This window comes from Pongo pygmaeus, chromosome 5, assembly GCF_028885625.2.
Source record: "Pongo pygmaeus isolate AG05252 chromosome 5, NHGRI_mPonPyg2-v2.0_pri, whole genome shotgun sequence".
Lineage (NCBI taxonomy): Eukaryota > Metazoa > Chordata > Mammalia > Primates > Hominidae > Pongo > Pongo pygmaeus.
This window is the reverse complement of record NC_072378.2, coordinates 119,338,344-119,364,018: the sequence shown is the minus strand read 5'-3', so window position 1 is coordinate 119,364,018 and position 25,675 is coordinate 119,338,344. Positions and strand designations below refer to the sequence as shown.

Below are 25,675 nucleotides of genomic sequence, written 5' to 3'. Positions count from 1 at the left end.
AGTTAGGTAAACAGATTATTTTTTCACCCAAGTAATAAGCATAGTACCCAATAGGTAACTTTTCAGTCCTCACCCTTGTTACACCCACCACTCTCAAGAAGGCCCCGGTGTCTGTGGTTCCTTTCTTTGTGTCCATATGTACTCAATGTTTAGCTCCCACTTATAAGTGAGAACATGCGGTGTTTGGTTTTCTATTCCTGTGTTAGTTTGCTTAAGATAATGGCCTCCAGCTTTATTCATGTTGATGCAAGAACATTGTATTACGGTGCTCTTAGAGGGACAGAACTGTGTATCTATAGATCTACATATATCCTATAAGTATTAAATTAATACTTAATAAACTATAATTATTAAGTTAATATTTAATAAACTATAAGTATTAAGTTAATGCTTAATAAACTCCCCTTTTACATATAAAACTTACACGATCACAAGGTCCCACAATAGGCTGTCTGCAAGATAAGGAGCAAGGAGAACCAGTCCAAGTCACCAAACTAAAGAACTTGAAGTCTGATGTTTGAGGGCAGGAAGCATCCAGCACGGGAAAAAGATGTAGGCTGGGAGGCTAGGCCCATCTCTCCTTTTCACATTTTTCTGCCTACTTTATATTCACTGGAAGCTGATTAGATTGTGCCCATCAGAGTAAGGGTGAATCTGCCTTCCCCAGCCCACTGATTCAAATGTTAATCTTGTTTGGCAACACCCACACAGACACAGCCAGGATTTATACTTTGTATCCCTCAATCCAATCAAGTTGACACTCAGTATTAACCTTCACAGACATGGTCTCATTTTTTATGGCTGTGTAGTATTCCATGGTGTATGTACCACCTTTTCTTTATCTAATCTACTGCTGATGAGCATTTAGGTTGATTCTGTGTCTTTGCTATTATGAACAGTGCACAATAGATACATGCGTGTGTCCTTATGGTAGAACAATTTATATATATATATATATATATATACACACACACACACCCAATACTGGGATTGCTGTGTTGAATGGTAATTCTGTTTTAAATTCTTTGAGAAATCACCAAACTACTTTCCACAATGGCTGAACTAAATTTACATTCCCACCAGCAGTGAATAAGTATTCCTTTTTCTCCACAACCCCACCAGCTTCTGTTATTTTATTTATTTTTTTTTTACTTTTTAATAATAGCCATATAATAAAGTTTTTTAAACAGGCTTTTGAAATCTTATTTCCTTAAAGATCCATGTTGGCCTTTACCAGAATTGTTTATTTGTTTTTATTATCACCCCCTAAAATAAGATAGTTTCTTTTTCCCATGGTTATCAGCCATTTGCCCTCAATGGTACTGGTTTGGAGTGACTAAAGTTAGGGCCAGAGTAACAGTACCTCACTTTTACTCTATTTTATAGCAATTGAAATGTTCAGTATTGACATTAAGTTTTTAACCAGTGTGTTGCTGTATTTGTTTAGTGCTGACACAGCTTCACTCCATTTCTTTTGCACCTTGATTCTGTGGGTTTTATAGACAGCCGGTGTTTGGTGCCTGGCCCCAGGACGGGACTCTGCACTGCCACCCATCTGCCATCACTTCTGTTACTCTCTTTTACCCTTGCCTTGCCATCCACCATCACTTCTGTTATTTCCCTTTTAACCCTTGCCCGCCTATGTTTTTTCCACTTAGAGCTTTGGATCTTTTTTAAACACACATGCTGCTATCTCACTCTTTCTTTTAGAACTAGTCCTTTTGAACAAATCTAATAGATCTGTTACTTCACTACTTAGGATGATTCTTGTCTGAACAATAACCTTCAGGATGTTGGCCAGTCTCAGAAGAAAACGTATACATGTAACGTACATAAATCATATTGGGTAAAGTCAGTTTTATCTAAAACTGAATTTAAGATCTTCAAAAACACTTAAATGAACTTTCTTTACAGTTTTGTGCTATTCTCTTTCTAAATTTGCCAGTTGTATGTGGTAAGATTGATGGTGAGGATTTATCTGATTACCTTGTGTAGTAGTCATAGTATTTGTCTTCATTTTCTTTTTGAAGAGGAGTGGAAGTTATTACTTGATCCTTTCCTATGTATCACATTTTTCCAGTGTTACACTTCAAAAACAAGTGTTATTATGAGTCATTGACCACAGCTGTCATGTTTACTTACGTATCCCAAGTGTTTGTGCAACTTGGTGTGTAAGTACATAGGCACTAAATAAATATTTGTTGAATAAATGGATTGACATTTTTAAAAGGTCAATTATGCAAGCAATTCCTTTTTGAAAGTTCGTAATTTAGAAAGTTTCAACTATGTTGAAATATGTGTGTGTGTGTGCAATAGCTTTAAAAAGCAATAGGCCGGGCACAGTGGCTCACGCCTGTAATCCCAGCACTTTGGGAGGTGGAGGCGGGTGGATCACGAGGTCAGGAGATCGAGACCATCCTGGCCAACATGGTGAAATCCCGTCTCTACTAAAAATACAAAAAAATTAGCCGCGCATGGTGGCAGGTGACTGTAGTCCCAGCTGCTCAGGAGGCTGAGGCAGGAGAATGGCATGAACCTGGGAGGCGGAGCTTGCAGTGAGCCGAGATCGCACCACTGCACTCCAGCCTGGGCAACAGAGCTAGACTCCATCCCCAAAAAAAAAAAAAAAAAAAAAAAGCAATAAAAAAAACAAAACATTTCGATAGCGCATGAGTAGCTACAATGGGCAACAGAAATTATGTTTCTTGTTATTATTTGTGTTTGTATTCTGAAGAGGTGTTTGCCTGCCAAACTATTTCAGTCTGATATTTTCAAAACTCTTCTAATAAAAAAGATACTGAGTTATGTGACATTTTGATATTCTGATGATGATCGTTATTAAGGCAGGGCATTGTTTCATTGAGTTGTTTATAGTACTGTAAGAATATAACACTGATCTATTAAAAACAAATGCAATGTTGTCATGAAATGGGATGTATGAAAATATGTTAAAGCCTCTTAAATGAAAAAAAATAAAGATGCTTTCAAGTAAATTAGCAAAATTCAGGGATTAGCAAAGTATAGCCAAGCCCATTCATTCACATTTTGTCTATGGCTGCTTTGACCCTACAACTATAGTTAGTGAGTGAGTGAATGAATTGAATGAATGCTGACCAGAAATTGCACTTTCAAACATTTAACCTGAGGAAATAGTTATATATACAAATAAGTATGTACAGGGATGTTCATTCCACAGCTGTTTGTAATATCAAAACAAGGGAAACCTAAATATTGACTAATAGAAGACTGGCTAAGTAAGTTCTGGTGTATCCTTATTATACCAGAACTAGTGTATGATATAGCTATTTTTAAAAAGATGTTACAGAAATGTATCCAGTGATAGGAAACAAGGGTCAACAAACTACAGCCCTTTGGCCAAATTGGCTCAAGACCTGTTTTTATACTACCAGAGCTGTGAGTGGGTTGTTAAATTTAAAGGATTATTAAAAATAAACATGAGACAGAGTATGTGACTAGTAAAGCTTAAAATATTTACTGTCTAACCCTCTATAGAAAATGTTTGCTGACCCCTGATATAGAATGTTGTATACAATGTAGATTAAATTGGTAGGGATGGGTTTAAAACATTATGAAATAATATATATAGAACAATACCTTTTTTAAAAAAAATGCAATCAATACCATTTAGACACTTAAGATGTTAATAGTTATTTCTGGGTAGACAAGATTAATAAGATTCTATATTTTATGCCTAATTTTGTGATTTTTCAGTAATGAGAATGTATTCATTGTTTAAGAAAATAAAAATTTAATATTGGCATGGGGAAAAAGAGAACTTCTCTGAGTTTCAAGGTGCACAAATATGTTTTTCCATTTTGTAGATGAGGAAACTGAGACTAAGAGTTTAATTAACTTGCCTGGAGGGACACAAACATAAAACAAAAATTGCATTGATGCCAAATTTTCTGTCCAGCAATGTCACCATTTGATAATTTAAAATGCTCATCTGTCAGCTGAAATAAAACTATAGACTCTGTACCCAAAGGCAATTTAAAGGTATCAGTGTATAATATATGATAAAGGAGGATTATGCAGAAATAACAAACCACCTGCCTAATGGTATTAGGTGTGTCCTGGATAGGTTTACATTTGCTTAAATAGAACGAAAAAATGAGTAGCTTACATTTTACATTTTTTAAAAGAAACAAAACCTGTGCACATAGGTATTCAGTTGACTTTGTAAATTTGCAAACTATTACTGCTACATAATATGGTAATTAATTGCTCTTTCATACCTACAGAGTTTAATTGTTCAAATTCAGGCATGTGACACAAAAAGGGACCATGTCCTGAAGCTTGTGCCCTTCACTGTAAGGTAGAGGAAGGACATTTGACTTATCAGATCCTTGTGCAGATAACTGTTTACAAAATAAGTCAGCAACTCAGAAGGAGAATGAATACAACAGTGAGAAGTCTCATTGTAATGAACTGATAGCTAATAACTCAAAGAAGCAAGCAGTAGGACTATAGAAAGCAGACATGGTAGCTCAGCAGCTTTTGGACCATTTAGTGTGTGGACAAAAGGCCTAGTATCCTTCTATTATTCCTGAGGAAACCACTGTCTTATAGCCAAGAATAATAACTATTCTTACTCTTTTAAAAAGCACTTGTTCCTTTAATTATAACCATCTTGTGATTTGGGAAGATTATTCTCTATTCACATATTTAGCAACTGAGGCACAGAAAGGAGGTTAAGTGAGCATTCAAGATCGTACAGACTGTTCAAGTGATAATGGAAAACTCCATCACCTAGGCCCAGCTCTGTATGCATATGATGGTGATGCTGAGTAAAGGCAGGATCATTCTACATTTCACCGAATCATAAAAAAACAGATAAACATGTCTTTAAAACTTATATAAATTATTAAACTATAAATATTTTGATGCTCTTCAGAGATGAGGTTCAGTTATCTCTGAACAGATGAGAACAGGAAAAAAAATTCACTAGTATAGAATGCTTTGTAACTAAAATATGTCAGGGAATTATGATATACAGTCATGCCTAGGTATCTGTGGGGATAGGTTTCAGGACCCCCTGAGGATACCGAAATCCACAGATGCTCAAGTTCCTTACATAAAATGGTACAGTATTTGCATATAATCTGAATATATCCTCCCATAGTCTTTAAATCATCTCTAGATTACTTACACCTAATATAATGTCAGTGCTGTGTAAATAGTTGTTACACTGTGTAGTTTAGGAATAATGACAAGTCTATACGTGTTCAGTACAGATGCAACCATACATTTTTTCCAAATATTTTTGATCTGCAACTGGTTGATACCACAGATGTGGAACCCACAGATACAGAGGTCCAACTGTATTTGCATAGATGAGGCTATCATTTTTTCTTTTGTCTTTTTCTTGAACAAAGATTACCAAGCCTGGATTTTGTATATTTTAATGATTTCTGATGTCTGCTTGCAAAAGCAGTAGTAAATAGAACAGCCCCAATTTTAACCGTATGATGTGACATACTGACATCTATGTAGTGGAGTCCATAAATTCAGTTAGAAATCATAGCCAGATAGAGTATGTGCTTTCATAATTCCCTTCCCTTTAGTAGGCATTATATTTTTTAAAATAAAGATGTTTTCCTTTTGATGTGAAATGTATTTTCAGAAATTATTTGTCATATTTAGTGTAAACATTATTCACTATATACTGCATATTTTTCTAAATGTCATGTTGGCGATTTGCCCATTTTTTAAACCTAAAATTGAGATAGAATGAGTAGCTTTAGGCACTGTATAATGACTTGGATTACTGTGGTGTTCTTGCTGTAATTTATTATTATTTATCATTCTTGGGCAGGTATTTTAGTAATTAGAAAGCCTACAGTAACATATGTGGTACACTTAAGAATAGTTTGAAGCACTAGAGCTATATAGCCATTGGGTTTCCTCTCCCTTTTTTAACTTCCATATTGAATGCATATTAGAAGGACATGTAACTTTTATCATACTATTTCCTTGCTCCCAGCCCACTGCTCATTTATGTATACAAAAGCCTATACTTTCTTCTTGAGGAAAATTTTTTTAAGGACCCTAATTATTTCTTAAGATTTATTTTCCTTCTATCAGGTAGCCAATACAGTATTTTTTTGATGTTGTCATTCATATATGTTTGCCTCTTACAACTCAGAAAAGTCCCATAACCAATGAGAACTACTGCCTTTCTTCCTGCCCTATTTCTCATAACCCTGATGACCCAGAAATCCCTCCACTTACCATAAATGGGAGGCATTAAGGTAGTGTTAGGACTTCCTTAAGACATCTGATGTGCTCTTTTAACCATCTTTTAAACTTCTCTTCCTGGTATTTAAGGCCATGAGCTTATCTTATTTAATCTGTCTCTCTCTCACCATTTTCTAGACCCTAGTAATCTAGCTCTCCACCTGCTCACTATCATGAAAAGCACTTCCTCTTCCCTTTTGCTTTATCTCTTATCTTCCTCCACATTAATCCAGAGCATGTACACAAACATGTACATGCCTACTCCCAAATAAGTACACACCTGCATCTATATGTGTCACCTCTTCAACCTTACCTCTCCCTCTAGACCTAACTCACTTTTTAAAAAAAATTCCCAGTTACAGCATGTATCACTTAATTTATTCTCTACCTATGGTTTGTATTGTTTTATGTTGTATATCTTATGCTTATATGGTTTTATATGGCTGACTTACCTTCCTGGTTGTAAGCTTCTTGAGATCAGGGATTTAATTTTTTCTCATGTATCTCTCTTATAGCCCTTACCACATTGGTAAATATGTAGTAAGTGCTTATTAAGTCTTAAAATAAGCCTGTCCTGTGGAGCAGAAACGTTCCTCAGGAAGTGTCTTATCGAGTGTTCCCATTTTACAAAAGAGAAAATTGGAATGGTGAAGTGACCCATTTTCTTTATGGCATAACTGGTGAATAGCAAGCCCTGAACTAGAACCTAGGGCTCCTGACTCTTAGTTCAGTGTGCCTATTCCCAGGCAGCCTTGACCACACTGATGCTCAGGGAAACACTGCCATGAGAACATGGCATTTACTGCTGCTCACATGGACAGTGGTGAGCAGCCCTGAACAACAGCCTGAAGTTCTCCCCAGCATTCCCCATTTTTCATCTTGCCTTCTTAACTTTATAAAAACCCTCTCTATTCAGGAACTAGGGAATGAATGAGAGTCCTCTCTCAGGAAAAAAAAAAAATTAATAACGAGATACAATTTTATTCATTCATTTATCAACATTTACTCATTTTGACTAGGAGATAGCATAAAAGCCACTTCTCTTCACTACCTCTTATTTTGTCATGAGAATAAATATCTTTAAAAAGCTAGATAAATCTAAAGAGCCTATTCACTAGAACATTCTACATTTAGATTTTTAAACTATGCTTACAATTGGAAGTGTTTTCCTTTGTTTAAATTTTATGCTTTTATATGTTAATAAACTCAAGACTAAAGGACAGCTACATTGATTCTTCGTCGTTATAATCGGTGGTTATTGGCAGGATAGCATGTGTAGTCTTTTATTTTGAAAAAAACAAGTTGGGAAGATCTCTGTGCTTTAATATTTCAGGAAAATAAGCGACGCTCTTTTCATCTAATTGCCTGAAGGCTAAAAATTGAATTGTATTGAATCACAGGGGAGACAAACAAAGTAATTGACAAAAGCAGTCATCTAATTAAATATATTATTTTTTAAAAAATGGAGTTTGTAATGAAATTTGACAAATACAACACATAAATTTTTTAATTTAAAACTTCGGTTTTAGGTTTTGATCAATTACAGAAACAGAATGAGAAGAAAGAAAGAGACAGTGAAAGAAAGATGTGTGCCCACAAGGGAGAGTCCCTCTGGATCAAAAGGATCACCCGTCTCTGAGATGACAGGAAGCTGATATTCACTTGGGTGTAGCTGGCAGTAAACCATCCCACATCAGAGCATTTAACTAGGAGAATAGGCCCTCTCTGAACTTCAGTTTCCTCATCTGTGTATCAGATTATGGAACTAGATAACCTTTGATGTCCCTTCCAGCTCTGAGTTTCTGCTGGATTAGTTATTTTTACATATCTTTATTCTGATATTTAAATCTTTCAGAGGTCCACTCTAAAAAGCCAGAATAGCTTAATAAGTACTTACTGGTTTAGTGATTGATTTTGGCCCATATTATGTGCAAGTTTATCAACTCAACTAACAGTATATGGGTTTAGTTATTTGCAGCCAAAGATATTTATTGTGTCTATGGCATCTTGTGCTGAAAGCTTTATGTAGTGAGAATGAGTAATAGGTAAACTGTACTTGTACTAATGGTGAATTAGTGTTTGATCTTTTAATGGTGAAGTTTTCAACATGAGCATTTGAAGAAAAGCTTTGATATTGATTGTGCATTTCAAACTGAAGCATGTCTGAACTGAAAATATTTCCTTCCAAAGTCATCTGTTCTTATTCATTTCTTTTTTCCTTATTCTTTGCTCTGGTATGTGTATATTCCTGTATAGTTCTTTAGGGAACTGCAAACTAGAAAGGCAAAGAAAACCGTATGTCTTGTTTACAGCCTTGTCTGATACTGTCAGGGTAAAGTAAAAAGATAAATGTGTTTATTTGATAGATTTTAAATTTTGAAGTTTTTAAAACATTGATAAAAAACAGCAATAAGACTGATGATGTTACTTAAGTGTAATGAAAAGATACAGTTTTCATGTAGTTATTTTGAAATTCTTAACTTTAGGCTATAAAAGTTTTTATTTAAAGTTATTTGTTAGTTACATGCTCAAAAGAACTGTTGCATCATATTTTACCACCCTTCTTTCAGCAGGTTACATTGTTTTGACTTTTGCCATGAATGTAATCAGAATCCCTAGAATGCAAAATCTTTTAGAAAATTCTTGTGGGATCATAGGATATCTGCCCATCCCAAACTGATTGCTAGTTGTACAAAAACCATATTTTCTTTTAGTGGACATTAAAAAAATCTTCTATTAGCAGGGATTACATTTTATGAACTGCAGTTTTTCACCTGGCTCTCTTAACTTTATAAAATCCTCCCCACCAAATAGAGGTACCAACAAACACCAGAAACCAAGATTTGTGAAGAATTGGTTGGCAAATTAACATTTCCTATCTTCAAAAAATGATATTTGTCTTGCTTTTTTCCCAGTCACATTTTAGTACTAGTTTTGTAGCTTCTGAGTACTTATTTTTCCAGTGATAAATCAAAAATAGAAATGATCAGCCTTACTCTCCCTTTTTTTTCTGGGGAAATTGAGAACCAGAAGAGTTAACTGACCAGCTCAGGCCTCACATGGAAACAGTAGTACAGCCAGTCCGAGGACCTGGGTCCGGGGCTCTTTCCATCATGCCTATCCCCATTTGAAGTAGCACTAAAGTACCATTTAGTGTACTTTTTGTAATAATTTGCTTTTCAGCACATCATCTAATTTGTGCTACGTAAAACTTAATTGCCCTTTAGAATGATTTGTGATATGCCTCCTTCATTCTCTCAACAATTTTAATTTTACAAGCTAGTTTTACTACAAGCTCACCAGTTTAGGTAGAAGGATGTTCTCTTTTAGAATCTGGATTCTTCCTCCAGTAATCTCATCAGAGCTCAGGAGGAGATAGCAAATCAAACATTGAGAATTGAAGTTGATTCAGTCTCATGTATGATTTGATTAAAGCATCAATGAGCTAATTAATATTTTTGTCTAAAAATATTTTGTAATTGTGCCCAAGGTTGAGACTCTAGAATACTGGAGATAATTATTTTCAGACAGTAGCAATTAGTGGAATGGGATGGAGCACTTTGCAAACAATATAATATCAATGGCTTCTTATTACAATGCCCCAGGTATGTTATTAGGTTGATGCAAAAGTAGTGGTGGTTTTGGACCATGAATTTTAAATCATTATAACTATGCGCAAACACATCTTTATTAATCAAATAGGAACCATTACAATCAACACATTTTTGCCAACAAGAAATAAGTTTGTTTATTCCTGTAGTGTACAAATCTGTGCTTTGGGATTCGACAAACTCTTGGAAAGCATTTTCTGCATCCTTCTGGTTGTGGAAATGTTTTCCCTGCAAAAAGTTGTTGAGATGCTTGAATAAGTGGCAATGGGTTGGCAAGAAGTCAAGTGAATGTGGCAGATGAGACAAAACTTCATAGCCCAATTTGTTCAACTTTTGAAGTGGTTTTGCAACGTGCAGTCGGGCGTTGTCATGGAGAATTGGGCCCTTTCTGTTGACTAATGCCAGCTGCAGGCATTGCAGTTTTCTGTGCATCTTATCCATTTGCTGAGCGTACTTCTCAGATATAATGGTTTCACCAGGGTTCAGAAAGCTGTAGTGTATCTCACCGGCAGCAGACCACCAAACAGTGACCATTACCTTTTTTTGGTGCAGATTTGGCTTTGGGAAGTGCTTTGGAGGTTCTTCTTGGTCCATCCACTGAGCTGGTCATCACTGGTTGTCATATAAATCCACTTTTTGTTGCACGTCACAATCCGAGAAATTATTATTATTGTGTAGAATAAGAGAAGAAGACACTTCAAAACGACGATTTTTTTTTATGTTCACTCAGCTCATGAGGCACCCACTTAGCCAGTTTTTTCACCTTTCCAACTTGCTTCAAATGCAAAATGACCATAGAATGATCAACGTCCAGTTCTGTGGCAACTTCCGATGTAGTTGTAAGAGGATCAGCTTCGATGATTGGTCTCAATTGGTCATTACCAACTTCCCATGGCTGGCCACTATGCTCCTCATGTTCAAGGCTCTCATCTCCTTTGCAAAACTTATTTTTTTTATTTTTTTTTGAGACAAGAGTCTCAGTTTATCACCAGGCTGGAGAGCTGTGATGCAACCTCAGCTCACTGCAACCTCCGCCTCCCGGGTTCAAGTGATTCTCCTGCCTCAGCCTCCCAAGTAGCTGGGACTACAGCCATGCACCACCATGCCCAGCTAATTTTTGTGTTTTTAGTAGAGACGGGGTTTCACCATGTTGGCCAGGATAATCTCGATCTCTTGACTTCGTGATCCACCCGCCTCCGCCTCCCAGTGCTGAGATTACAGGCATGAGCCCCCGTGCCCAGCCACAAAACTTCTTGAATCAAGACTGCACTGTATGTTTGTTAGCAGTTCCTGGGCCAAATGTGTTGTTGATGTTGTAGGTTGTCTCCGCTGCTTTACCACCCATTTTGAACTCAAATAAGAAAATCACTCAAATTTGCTTTTTGTGTAACATCATTTCCATAGTCTAAAATCAACATAAAATAAACAAGTAATAATTCATTAGGAAAAAAATTAATAAAGCGAGAAATGCCCATTAAAATTATATGTAACGTAACCACATTTAAGAATGTATTCCAATATCAAACGGCCAATTCCAACAATGCAAAAACCACAATTACTTTTGTACTCACCTAATAATCTTAAATTGATTCATTTATTTATTAAATGAACATTTATTGAGTGCCAGCTGCTTCCATGCCCTCATTGAGATCGTATCTAGTGGAGTTATCAAACAATAAACAAGCAAATAAAATAATTAAGATATGGTAAATAATGGAAAAGAAACAAGGTGATATGATAATAAATAAGGATGGCCAACTTTGTGTGGGGTGGTTAGGAAAAGACCTTTCGAGGGGACATTTACGCAGATTCCTGAAGGTAAGAATGAGCGAGCATTCGCAGAGGGCTCAGGAAAGAGCATTGCAGGCAGAGGAAACTGCAAGTGCAAAAACCCCGATATGGGAAGGGGCCGCTGTTCCTGTCTGTTAACTGAGAATATTAATATCTTTCTGCCTACCACTCATAGGAGCCCTGTGGTGATATCAGTAAATTTAAATAAAAAATGACTTAATCTGGATTAGATCTGTATAATAGGCAGTGAAGGAGAAATTAGGGTCTTTTTCTTTACATCTAGGAAGAAAAATTATTGGGGGATATAAGAGAAAACACACAAGAAAACGTTCAGAGATCTCTCTCTTGCCTTCTGTATCTTGGTTTAGAGATCTGTATCAAAGACTGCATTGTATGGTACCTAGTTAGCAGTGTGGGAGTTCACAGAAGGCAAAGATCTTGACCTGGAGTCTTGGCCTGGACTTGACTTTGGCCTTAAAGAATAGGTAAATTTGGATCAGCCAAAAGGAGGCAGAAGAGAGTGATTTAAAATGAGAGAATGTGTAAATAAAGTTGCTAAGATGGACTGAACATGAATGAGTACTTAAGAACATGAATGAGTACTTAAGACCATGAAGACTCAAAAGCTGGAGCTGGAGCCAGAGCCAGACGGACAGAAAATAATTGAAGGGTCTGATTCATAGAGGTGGTTGAACCTTCAGTAGAGCAGATTTGACCCAATGTTAGACAACACAGGAAGTCATTATCATTTCTTGAACAAGAAAATTGTGTGGTAGAAAGAGAAAGTTGGTAACGTAAATACAGATTAATGGAAATGAGGAAAAATTATTAGTGGAAATAAGGAAACAAGCAGGCTAGATAGGAGGACCTTCTTTTTTTTTTAATCATACATTTCATTGTACCTGGCAATGAGAACATGGCCTGTGCTCCTATCAGAGAATGAACTGCGTACAAGACATTTCAGATGAGTTAACAGTGATACTTGGTGACTGATTGGTGCAGTAAATCAAAAATCAAAATGCCTGTTCACTTGAGTCCAAGGGACTGACCAGAAAATAATGTCAGTGATAGAGCTGGGGAAGTTTGCCCAGGATATTAAATGATTAATTCCATGTTGGACATGTTAAATTTCAGAAAATAACAAGACACTCAAATTGTGATGTGTGTACACAGGTAGAAGTACTGAACTAGAGCTAAAATAGAAGGTTGAATTTGAGAATGCAAATAGGTGATGAGAACTGATGCCTTAGCTCTTGAGAATACACGCACATGATTAAAAGTGTGTGTATGACAGCGAAGAGGCAGGTGGGGAATAACTAACACGCACGTGCACACACACACACACACACACAGAGAGAGAGAGAACAAGAGAGAGGAGTCTGAATAAGTAGAAGGCACCAAAACAGTCGGATAAAAGCCAGCTTCTTGAGGAAATATCATTATCATTATCACCATAAAAACTACAACTACCTGTTAGTGTTTACTAAGTGTCTTAAAGTCTTTAAATATAATAACTTATTATTTCTTTCCACAGCCTTTAAAAAAGTAAATGCTGTTGTTATCTCCATTGTACAGATGAGGAAGGTTAGGACAGAGAAATTAGGCAAGTTGTACAAGATTCCCCAGTTTGGAGAAGCAGAGCTGAGATTCAAGCACAGGCATTGTGCTTCAAAGCCCTCAACTCCTGTGCCATATGGTTATATCCGACTTGGTGTTTTAATTACGTGGTTTGACTTCGATCTTATGTAAGTTTCTTGAAAAGGAGTTAATTAACAGTTTTTAAAAGTTGGGTAGAAACCAGAAAGTCAACAGATGGCTGGGCAGTGATTGGATAAATCCTTGTAGCAGAAGACAACATGAAATTTCTCTAGGGTAAGGCAGAGAAAGGGAAAGAAGAATATACCCTTTGCTGTACTTTTTTTTCTCCTCTCCATACACTACAAGTTATTGATACAGGAAATTGTCCCCTTTGACAAGAGTTACAATAATTTGTGGAGAAAATGGCACCTCTGTTTGTTAGCATTTTCTATATACTACAAATGTATTTCCTTATTTGTATACAAGGAATGTCAGTTTATCTAAATTGACTGTCAACCAAAGTCATTTCTTTATTGACTTCCACTACTAAGTGAGAGTTAGATTCCAAAAGATCTGTGGTATGCATAAGGAAAATTTTAAATTAAAAAAATAATTTTTTTTTAAGATTCCAAAAGATAGGGCTTGGAAAGTAGCCTCAACATTGGTATTACTGGATTACCTTCAGTCTGGGAGCCCAAGTGCCTGGATGTCTCAGTAGAGAGGCTCAGGACTTAGAGCAGGAGTTAGACACTGAAGCCCTTCCCTCTGGAGAAGCCACACGTGACTTCTTTGTCAATTGCTTTAGTGAATGCTTCCCCAGTGGCTGACAGAGAACTTTGCCTCCATTTTCCATGCTCTTCAGGGCTCCTCCAGCCTCTCTCACTTCTTCCTTGTTTGAGGGGGAAATGGTACACTTCCAGTCTGCCATGCTCAGTCATACGGCTTAAAGGAGAGGGGACCAGGTACCTGCTTGGTGCCACAACTACAGCAGGCCTTTCTTCAGTAAATAAGCTAGTGCTTTTCTTTGGACCTAAAACTGAGGATGGATCTCATCTAATTAATCTTCCTAAAACACAGTTCTGCACACTAGACTTTCATTATTTTTCCATTCTAACCAGAATAAAAGTTTTAGCCTTGCATTTGTGGCCCTCCATGTTTTGGCCTGAGCTGTGGATGCCTGACCTCATTTACCAGTATCCCTTTTTTGTCAGGCAGGCTGCCCCATTCCCTATTTATTCTGTAGGGCCCTACTTGCCTTCTTCTGTGGGGAGGAGGCTGATCCCTCAGGGATTCCCTCTTTACTTTCCAATCTTCACTCCGGTCTGTGGTATTATCAACCCCAGTTCAATGCTACATACAGTTCTCATCTAAATGCCATCTCCAGCATACAGTCTCACTGAACTCACCTGAATGCCTCACTGAACTCACCTAGTATTTTATCTCCAGCTCTCATTATATCTGTGTTCTAGATATTTATGTGCATATAATTATCTTCCCTAGTAAACTCTGGGCAGACTCTGTACCTAATTTAACTTAGTATTTTTTATATCACTCACACTTAACATCAGAGGAAGTTAAAGCTGCAAGGGCTTAGGAGACACACAGACCTGTGATAATGTCTTTTTCAAACTTCTCCTTTCTCTGTGCTCTAGTAAATAATAGTGCTGAAGGTGGGATAGACCAGATCTCCTGGTTCTCAGTCCGGGTCTTATCCTCCAACAACAGTGGTTCTCCCACTGGCTTGCACATTGAAATCACCTGGCATCGCCTGTGATGCTTTTAAAATCCTGATCCAGAAGCTTACAGCCATAGAAATTAGAATCTCAAGAGTAAGACGTTCACATCAGTAGCATCCAAATCTCCCCACATGATTCTAATGAGCAACCAAGATTTGGAATAAATATCCCCCAGTATGATGGCCCCTGGACCATTGTTGCTTTACAGGGTAATTCTGTTAATTTGGTAAACTTTTTGTCAGATATTAAAGTAGAAAATATTAAAATATTAAAGTAGAAAAGTGGTAACTATTAGATAATAATATAGTACATCTTGTTTTGCTTGCAACAGTAGCTTACAGTTAACTGTTTGACTTTTCAGATTTTTCGAAAGAAAGCAGTGGAACTTGGGGTAAAATTGCTACCTGCATTTCATACTCCCTCTGGAATACCTTGGGCATTGCTGAATATGAAAAGGTAAAACTCTTCATTTTCAACAACATGTTTTAAGGTGAAATATTCCAGATTGTTGCCTAATAAGTATACATTAGATAGATAATTACTTGTATGATACTGGTGACTAACAGACTCCACTGGGAGTCTTGAGATCTGTCTTTTCGTTGGCAGCTCTTAGCTTTTCAGTGTTCCATAGCCTCAGATGTGTCCCCGTTGTGGGATGGCATGACCTCAACAGAGTCATTCAGGCCAGACGCGATTGGAGGTTTACACTGTTTCATAGTGACATTGCATCAATGATACTGTCTCTCTCCATAAATACCAAAAGAATCCCATTATCTTTTAATTGTCATCAAAGCATTTCACTTCCAAAGAAGCAAATTCCTAAGAACCTTTATTTAAGTTCAGCTACTGGTCAGAAATATGGCAGAAATACAATATTTGGCCTAATCAGATCCCCCATAAAAGGAGCTGGTATAACGGAGACTGGGAGCACCTGTGGTTACCCAGCCCCCAGTTGTAAGAAGGGAAGGCAGCTGATGCACTCACCCAGATCAATCCAACCTTCTCATCCTCTTTGGTGGAGAACCCTGATATGCCAAGTTCTTGAGAATGTGGCCCCAATTGGAAAAGACACACACACACACACACACATACACACACACACACACATACACACATCCCAGGCTGAACAGACTTTCTGGTGTTCTCCCAGAGAGTAGTTGGAGTTTTCATGACTTAAGCATTTCATTAATAAACAATTTTGTCTTAAGCTTCCTTCTTAACGCCTTCCTGCCCATAAGTTATTAATTGCCTGTACCTCTCTGTGATAATGATGAGACAGTGATGATAGCTATTATTGTCACTATAAAATGTGATGGGCTCTTTACTTCTCTTATCACATATTATCCTCACAACAACCCAGTAAGGTCAATGCTGTTATCTCCATTTTACTAATAGGAAGCTCTAGTCACAGAGAGATTAATTAATTTACCTAATATCGTACAGTAAGTAAATGGTAGAGCTAGAATATGTACTTAGATGTCTATACGCACATCAATGCATACATACAAATGAAACAGCTTTCTGGTTTAGAAACACCAAGAGAGTGCATAGCATGGTTTGGCAAGATTAATGCACATTTCTTCCTAATTATTTATTTTAGTGACATTCTGTCCAAATATTAATCATAAAACCATGGAATTAATCATTGTTTATTTTATTTTTCCTTTAACGAATTTGTGAGATGCCATGCTTTAGTTTCATTTGTATATTATATATCTACACCTTGCAATCATCCTGCACCTATCTATAGGTGTGGGGAGTCAGGTGGGGAGAGTTCACACCTCTGGGCCATGTTAAACTGAGATATTAATAGTTCTCTATTGCAGAATGTGATGCCTCAGGATCTGTTCTTCCTTTAGGGGTCCTCAGGCTTTCTCTGTCAGCTCGAAGATCATACATGTGCTGTAGGGCCTTAATGCAGGGGTGGCTCTGAGGTTGGCTTGGAAGCAGCTTGATTTGTATTTGGAGGCCCATGAGTATTTGACTCCTGTAGACTTTGTTTCTTACCTTTTATATCTTCAGAATTTGTATTTATAGGTAGTATTCTGACCAAGATACTACTCTCTTACCTAAAACAAGATCTGGTCATGCAAGCACTGTGCACAATTAACTCATTTTTTTCCCTACTGAGAAAAGTGTTATGGGCATAGTAGTACACTAAACTAATTGGTTATCAAGACACCTGAATCTAGGTCTTTACAGCTACCCGAGGTTTGTCTTTGCAGCAGTCATTTAAACTCTCTTGGCTAATTTGTAACCAGGAAGGTAGGTGAACTCAGTAGTTACTTTGTGAACATTTTGGGGTTCACAGACCACTTTCAGATTCTGATGAACATATCCCTCTCATAAAATGCATATCCTAACTACATGGATTTTTACACAATTTCCAAAAGCTAACAGTACAATGGAAGACCACCAATGACCCCCAGTTTACAATCCTAGAGCAGATAATCACTCCAGCCTTCTCTTAAATTCTATGAAGCTAGTTTCCTGGAAGGTAATGAAATTGGAGAAAGGCCTACTAAATCTAAGAGGTGTGGGCTACATCTTTGCAAAAGTCGAGTTCATTTTTATGAGATGCTGGTATTACTTAATTAGTTCTGGCCTCCCTCGAAATAAGCATAAGAAATTGGAATTCAAAATATACTATTTTGAAGTATATTTAACTTTACTGTTTATTTCTAACTGCCAAGTGGATTTTTCCTTAGTTAAATCTATCCTTAGTGTACCATGGAGATATTTCTCAGTACATAAATACTTAATTTATTAAATTACTAAATTCTCTAGTATCTTTCATACCTATATCTGTCAAGAATTTATTAACCAGGGCGTTCAAATTTTTTATAAGACTTCATTTTGCGCAGTATTTTTACATTAGAACTTATTTAATTTCAGAGATTACAGAAAAATTGCATGTGGTGAAAAATAATGTGTCATTTTCATTTATGTATTTGCTGATGTTTTGAAGTTAAACTGGGTGAAATTGAGCAACCATTTGGCAGCTGATAAAAATAATTTCTTCTTGGCAACATGCATGAATTTTTAATTATATATTGTATCCACTCTCAATCCCATTTACTAAATACCAGTGACTTACCCAAATTCACACAATAAGCACTGGCAAAATTAATAGTGATATTAGCTCACTAAATTCCCCGTTCCTTTGCCTAATCAAGTACACTCCTTGAATCAGCTGTACTTCCAGCTGTGAGGCTGATTTATCATCTTAAAAGTTTTCCTATAGGGCAAGAAGCGACATTTCATATTTATCTACAATATTACTTTTCAAAATGTGCTGTTGGTGTCACTTGTACATATATACTGTTTTGCGAATCACTTTATTTTCACAGTATGGGCCAAGGTCTAGGGAACAGCTGGCCTAGAGCTGCTTTCCTAGTTTTGGAAGGCTGTCACCAGCAAAAGTTTCAAAGGAGTGGAGAAACATAGATCTGGCAAAATCATATTTTCTTAATTACCTTCTCAGAATAAGAGAATGTAGAAAGCTACCCAGGAGACGAAAAAAGGGGGGGCTTAAAGATGCTTTTTAGACGAGCTGTGTATTCATTGTTGACTGGCTTTGAAACTCTTGGCAAGAATTACCACTGGAGAGACACTGAATGTGCTGGCTGTAATATCATAATTCTGCCCTTCCCTCTCCATTTTGAAAATAGTTTTGAATGTGTCTCTTTGTCAATATCTGTATGTTAACAACAGTGTGAACTTATTGGTATTATCTATTCACATTCCTCTGGTATTTTGGTTATTGCCTAAAGATAATTGGTTTCTTTACCTTTTCTTTGTCAAAACTAAGCATTTATTTGAGTCTCTGCTGTGATAAAGATTTCTTACTAAGTCCTGAGAAGAGTTTCTACTTCTCTTCACTTTATTCAAGAAGATAACAGACGTGTTCTTTCCCTCAGGGGACACTCAGCCTGGTTGGCAAAGCAGAATTTATTTTTCTGTGTTGTACACTCACACATGTAATTGACAAACCTAAGATGGACCAAGGAGAGATAATAAGTACTCACCAGGTTGAATTTAAAGCAAGGAGCATTTTGAATTGGGGAGATTTATGTATTTGGAGACAAAACATCAATAAGTCGAGTTGTATTTCAGTATTTGTGCAAGCTGAATATATGCAGAGAACCTAAATAATTCACTCATATACTACATTAGGAACTCTATCCCAAAAGCGGTTCAGAAAAAAAAATTTTTTTAATTGTCTTTTCTGCCACATCTATTTAAATTCTTAATTCGATAAGAATTCTTAATTCAATAGATTCTGAAACTGTGATTTAATAGAAAGTACTCATTGATAACCTAGATGCTATACAGTTCCTCAGTAGACTAACATGTTTCCTTCACCAATACGATCATAGAATGAGAATGCATAAGTTACACACCTCTGCTAAAGGAAAATCATTGCCTTTCTAATATTAGGTTTTGGTAGAACTCAATTTCTCTAATGTGAAAATGTCAAAGTTTAGTATCTATTCTTCTTGTTACTATTAGCAAGAGGCCTATGCTTTTTTTTCTCCAACCTGAAGCAGAAAAATTACCTCTGTGTTTTGTAAAATCAGGCATTTCACCATTTCTATATTTCCAAAGGTAATTCAAGTCTAGGTAGAGTAGACTTAGGTTTTGGGTTTTTTAAAGTGTGTTCTTAAAATAATGTAGTTAATGTTCCCATTATTCATTTCTATCACAGGGCATACAGTCTGGGCATTCCTAATAATTATTCTGTCTTTCTTGATAAATGAGTTAGTTTTTAGCTATACACTATTTTATCACTTCTCTGTGTGGATTTTTCTGACGCCTGCTTGGTATTACATTAAGTTAGTAGAGCTGTCTACAGTGTGTGCTTTTATTGCACACTATGAAGGCATGTGTAGGAAATGACTGATCTTCATTCAGACTCTCATTAGTCAGTGAGGTGATGAATGAGGCACAACCCCTCACCTGTTTTATTTCCTGCTTTGTAAAGCTTTATTTACTGACTATTCTAATTATCTGATGAAAATACATACGATGTCATTAGTTACATTACAGTTCATATTATTATAATTAAATTGCAGGTTGCTCTACTTTAACTGAAATAGGGCTTTAATTAAGAATAGTACATAGCTGCCTGTCTTCTAATAGTGAAAGATTATCCTAGGGAAGCATGTAATGTGTATATTTTAAGAAAAGGTGATAGCCCCCTTGTTGGGTTTATTAATACTTTGGTGGTATAAAATGTTTAAATATTACATTATAGTTGGTTAATTTTAATAAACACAAACTATGAAAGATGGTCTAATAGGTTAAATATTGTTAAAGTATTTTCCTATGTCTCCCTATGTTTTTACTTGACAGTTAAAGCATAAATTTCTGCATTATTAAATTTGCTAACAGTTTTTTAAAGTTCCTCGTTTCAGATTTGAAGAAGTATAGTATATTTTCAAATGAAGCAGAATACAATTCCATACTTTAATATAATAGAAATAATATGAAAATATCAATAAACAAATTTTCTGAACATAAGATCAAATTGATTTAATGGTGCTAGTATTCTATGAGGCAAAAATATTGCTTAAGTATCCTAAAAATGTTCTGTAGCAGTAATATAAGCCTGAGTATAAAATCAGAGCTCCATCTTACACTTTATGTTTTATTTATATATTTTATGGATCTGTTAAGAAGTCAGAGACAAGTTTAGCAACTGTAGAAAGGTTTTTTAAAAAGAAGTTACAATCTTTCCAAGTATTTTAAGTTAACCTTCTTTATGGTTTCTTTTTCTTCCCCCAGTTGGATTTTTTTTAAATATTGGGTTTCCCGCTTCCCTCTTTTATCTATTTTAATTCATTTGGCCATTTGTAGTCTTCTGGAAATAGTAATCAACAATACTTTAAGATTTTAATAGTGGTATGTACAGTTATTAATGTCAAACATTAGAATATTATTACCATAGTTAAAGCTGCTATTAGCAGTCTGTCTCTGGAAAATTCACTTAACTATCTGGGTTTATCTTTTCATAAGTAAAACTAAAATAATAGCAATAATAATACCTATCTTGACCTCATAAGGCTTTTATGGAAATCTAGTTAATGTGCAGAAGGTTAAACCTTGCACAGTGCTATGAAACAGATGGACATTGGAATTTTTCTTAATTTATGGTTCTATTCTCAATATTTCATTATGAAAGAGTATATATGAATATGGTATATGATAAAATAGTATATATCTAGAACTGACTAACTTGGTTCTGATGTCCGTTCATGGTAGTATTTCATTTTTAAGCCATCAGTGCTCCTGACCTGTTCAAGCTCGAGTTGTATTTTCCTCTGGCAGAAAAGAAATGATGGAACCAATTGGATGTGTGGAGAGAATGTCTCAATGTGGTTTATGTAGGATAGTGGTGGCTCCATGCTCAAGCTTTTATTATTTTTTAAATTATTTGGGATCCAACCTATGGGATCAGAACTAAATTTGCTCCCTAAAATTATATTTATTAGTGAATTATGTACTAGAAACTAGAACTGTTCAGCTGATTAGGTTTTAAAAGGATGTGAGGCAATCCAGGGTTATGTTCTTATCCCAAGTCTTACATGCTAGCTTGTGCCTAATTAATGTGGTGCAAACCCAGTCTATGAAAGTGTGTGTGTGTGTCTGCTGTAAATAGCCACATAGCCCTGTTTCCTAGTTCTTGGACTGTTCTGCTAAGGGTCTAACTGTTCTGGTTGCTTTATATCAGTGACTCTCAACTTTCCCATGCCTTAGAATAACTGGGATTCTAATATATATATGTGTATATATATGTGTATATATGTATATATGTGTATATATGTATATATATGTATGTGTATATATGTATATATGTGTATATATGTATATATGTATATATGTGTATATATGTATATATATGTGTATATGTGTATGAGTATATATGTATATATGTGTATATATGTATGTATATATGTATATATGTACACACACACACACACACACACACACACACACACACACATAATTGCTGCCTTCATCTTTCCCTTCCCCCAGTCTGTTTCAGTTGGTTTGGGGATAAAATTCTGGCATTTTTTAAAAACCTCCCAGGACATTCTAATATTCAGCTAGGGTCAAGAATCATTGTTTTAAATCCAGCATTTATATGCTGAGGTTAGCTTTATTTCTTATCTCAGTTGCATTTGAAAACATTGGGTTGAAAACGTTTCCCTATTCACTGATGGTCAATTTAATTATTGAAATTTTAAAATCCTAGAAAATTACTTTGAAAATACCCAGCTTTAATAGAACAGTGCTTCTCAAACTTTAGAATATATAAGAATTGCCAGGAGAGATCATTAAAACATACATTGCTGGATCATAAACAGAGAGCCTGACTCTGTAGGTATTTAGTAAGGTTTGATAATTTGCTTTTCTAACCAGATTCCAGCTGATGGGGAAGCTACTGCTGCTGATGCTGCTGCTTGCCCAAGGACCACACTTTGAAAACCATTGTAATAAGAAATGACTGAGCCATCAGAGCCATGTAGTTAAATCTCAGAGCCGTTCAGTGAGGCAGCCAGGTCCACTGTTGGGGAAGCAGGAGTGGGGCCTGTCTTCTGTTTCTATCATTAGTTTACTTTCATTAATAGTTACACAAAGTTTCCACTTAACTCTAAGCAGTTTGTTGCTTCTTCTGGAAAGCAGCCAATTCCAAGCAGTAATTACCCAAACAGAGTTTGCATGTCCTTTTTCCTCTTGTACTTTTTTTTTTTAATCCAGTGAGACTAGAAAGTAAACTTTAGGCGTTTTTAGCATAGAGGGGAAAAAAATAAGCATTTTTAATTAGAAACTTATGGGTTACTGTTTAAAAGTAAAGCTATTTCCATAAAGTCACACTTGTAGCTTCAGGCAAAGTGGCTTTACTATAAACAGCTGGTAACCTGGCCCTGTACCTAAGGGTACTGCGAAGAATGAAGCAGAATCAGGGATTACCCTCCCACCAGATGAGCAGGAGTGAATAGAGGTCTCTTCTGTGATCATTTAATCCTCTCACCAAACTTTGGATCACTACAGCTCTGCCAGGCACTCAGTACCTTGACCAAACTAAGGACATTTATTTATTGAAAGTGGACGGTTAAGGTTAGCAACACTTGATTTAAATGTATTTTGTGTATAGCCCCCTTTATGGAGACATTAGGGGCAAGCAAGTCTGAACAAAGGATGCTTTGATGTTCTTAGTCATGCATTGTGAGGCAGTAGGAATTTGAAGAACCTCAGGATGCCTGAACAGTTTCCTTTCTTCCCACCTCTCTGATCATAATTGAAGTTAACACTCAGGTAAATGGGTTTTTTAAGTGTCTTTTATTCTCTGAAGGAAGGAGCAGACCATATCTGCCTCTAAACACAGGCTGTAGCAGTCCTCATTTCTTCTGCACCCCACCCTCCCGCCTTTTCCGTGAATTTCCATCTGCTCAGGCTCCTGCTGTGTTTCTGATAGGGCAAGAGCAGGAAATTGACATGAATGGAATGACCAGGTTCACATTTTACTCAACAATAAATTAGATATTTTAAAATATTTTTCTATACTTTCAGAAGGTTCTACATTTTAAGGGTAAATTATAGCATATGAATAATTAAAGTGCAGAAATTTATCCAAGGTGATGTGTAGAGAATTTAGAGGCAGTTTATCCCGAGGGTTGCTTAAATCCCTTTTTAAATGACTTGTATGTGGGAAGTCTGTTAAGAGGGCTTCCTCACCCTTCAATTTTGGGCAAATAGAACCTTGGTTCAAAGCAGATGGGACTGGATTGTTAAATATGACCACTACTCTTCCCATAGCATCTACCACAGTTTAAGCAGTTAACTCACCAGGAAAATTTCATGTAAGGACAATTATAGTTATTTTAATGCAACAATTTCAAAGTGGCTTTCATCTCAAGTTTTTCAAATGCACAGAACTAGTGTTTTACAGATTCAGCTTTGTTCACTCTGTTCACACAATTGGTTGTGAATCAGCCTCAGCAATTTGAAATTTATGCTGTGTACAGAACTTAGATTGGGAACAAGTCAGAATGCATAAATTCATATACCTCCCTCACAAGCTAGCAATGGAATAATCTTTTCAAGGAATTGAATTCCCCAGGTTTTTAATGACCCAGCAATCAATTTTCCTGTGATTAATCTCAAGACTGGTCTTATGTTGTTATTGTGGGACAAACCTTTCAAATATCTAATTAATAAAGTTTAATTTTAAAATTTATGAAATAGTTTGAATACATGGTTGAAAATCAGCCCAGGTATCAAGGCACTTTATCAGCCCTCATAATTGTTAATCATTGTAAATATTCAACTAACTACATTGAATCTTTGGGAATTGGAAGGTCAATATAAAATATTTAGGCTACAGCCAATAGTTTTAAAGGCCTCACAGTCTCAGTGGATATATTAACTACTCCATGTTTCCTGCTTGTGCAGTAATAGTTATAGTTGATCTGTTCTGAAAAATGGGATGAAGAATTATTAATTGCAGTTATTTTTATTAACTAGAGAAAAAAGTGATGGAGCAATACTGAGAATTAATTGTAATTTACAAATCTGGAAATTAATGTGCAGCTGCGCGTAAGTACAGGCAGTGCAATTTGGTGATTTAGCAATCATGATAAATTATCTTCATCTATAAGGTGGAGAATTGTTAGGATTCCTTTATTCATCTTTTAATAATAGACCCAGTTTCAGGCCTGGTGCGGTGGCTCACGCCTGTAATCCCAGCACTTTGGGAGGCTGAGGCGGGCCGATCACGAGGTCAGGAGATCGAGACCACGATGAAACCCCGTCTCTACTAAAAATATAAAAAATTAGCTGGGCGCGGTGGCGGGTGCCTGTAGTCCCAGCTACTCCACAGGCTGAGGCAGGAGAATGGCGTGAACCCGGGAGGCGGAGCTTGCAGTGAGCCGAGATCACACCACTGCACTCCAGCCTGGGCGACAGAGCGAGACTCTGTCTCAAAAAAAAAAAAAAAAAAGAATAATAGACCCAGTTTCAGGAAGACTTTATGTGAATGCTCATGTTGCCCTTTCATCCTGAAAATGTGAGTTGGAGTTTAACATTATTAGTTAAATCTTGCTTCCCCCCTTTGTCATGTCATGCTATAGTTTTTATGGAACATTTGTACAAAACAGTGTTTACTGGTAATTGACCTGCATATGTTGAATAATCTTAAGATGCTACTGAGAGTTTAATGTACCTTGTAAATTGAGAGGCTTCCAATTAAGTCAAGTTCTTAAGATAAACACTTTCAAAACTAATCAAGTAATAGGACATTAGTAAAGCTCTGATTGACTTAATTGTGACAAATTAATAAACAGACCCTGTGCAATTACTATAATGGCTTTATCAGTGAACAGTTTTTCAAAATTTAAGCATAAATCTATTCTGAGCCCCCAAAGTACATTAAAAACTATATATGCCATTTTAAGATGGGTATCATTTCAAATAGCTGTGTTCGAGTTCATTATACAAGTAGTTTGAATTTGTATGTTTCTTTTAAAATATGATTACATTTGTTTATTTCAAAGGTCAATTAATCTACTTGCTAAGCCCTTAGAGCATATAATTTTACAAGAGGTCTTCCGTATGCCATGGACAAAACAATTACATGTTCTTATGTGTTCTTTCATCTCTACTTTTATTATGTCCTATGTCCTTGGTGTTATCTCT

General features: G+C 36.2%; 1 protein-coding gene and 1 pseudogene across 3 annotated transcripts in view; one reads left to right on the top strand and one right to left on the bottom strand.

Moving 5' to 3' along the window:
- MAN1A1 (mannosidase alpha class 1A member 1) overlaps positions 1 to 25,675 on the top strand; it is a 184,454-nt gene that overhangs the window by 92,851 nt on the left and 65,928 nt on the right. For all 3 annotated transcript variants that reach the window (XM_054490356.2, XM_054490357.2, XM_063666540.1), the window contains exon 6: positions 15,336 to 15,430. In XM_054490356.2, the coding sequence (XP_054346331.2) occupies positions 15,336 to 15,430 (95 nt within the window). The remainder of the gene's footprint in view (positions 1 to 15,335; positions 15,431 to 25,675) is intronic.
- LOC129037949 (histone-lysine N-methyltransferase SETMAR-like) lies at positions 9,963 to 14,166 on the bottom strand (annotated as a pseudogene).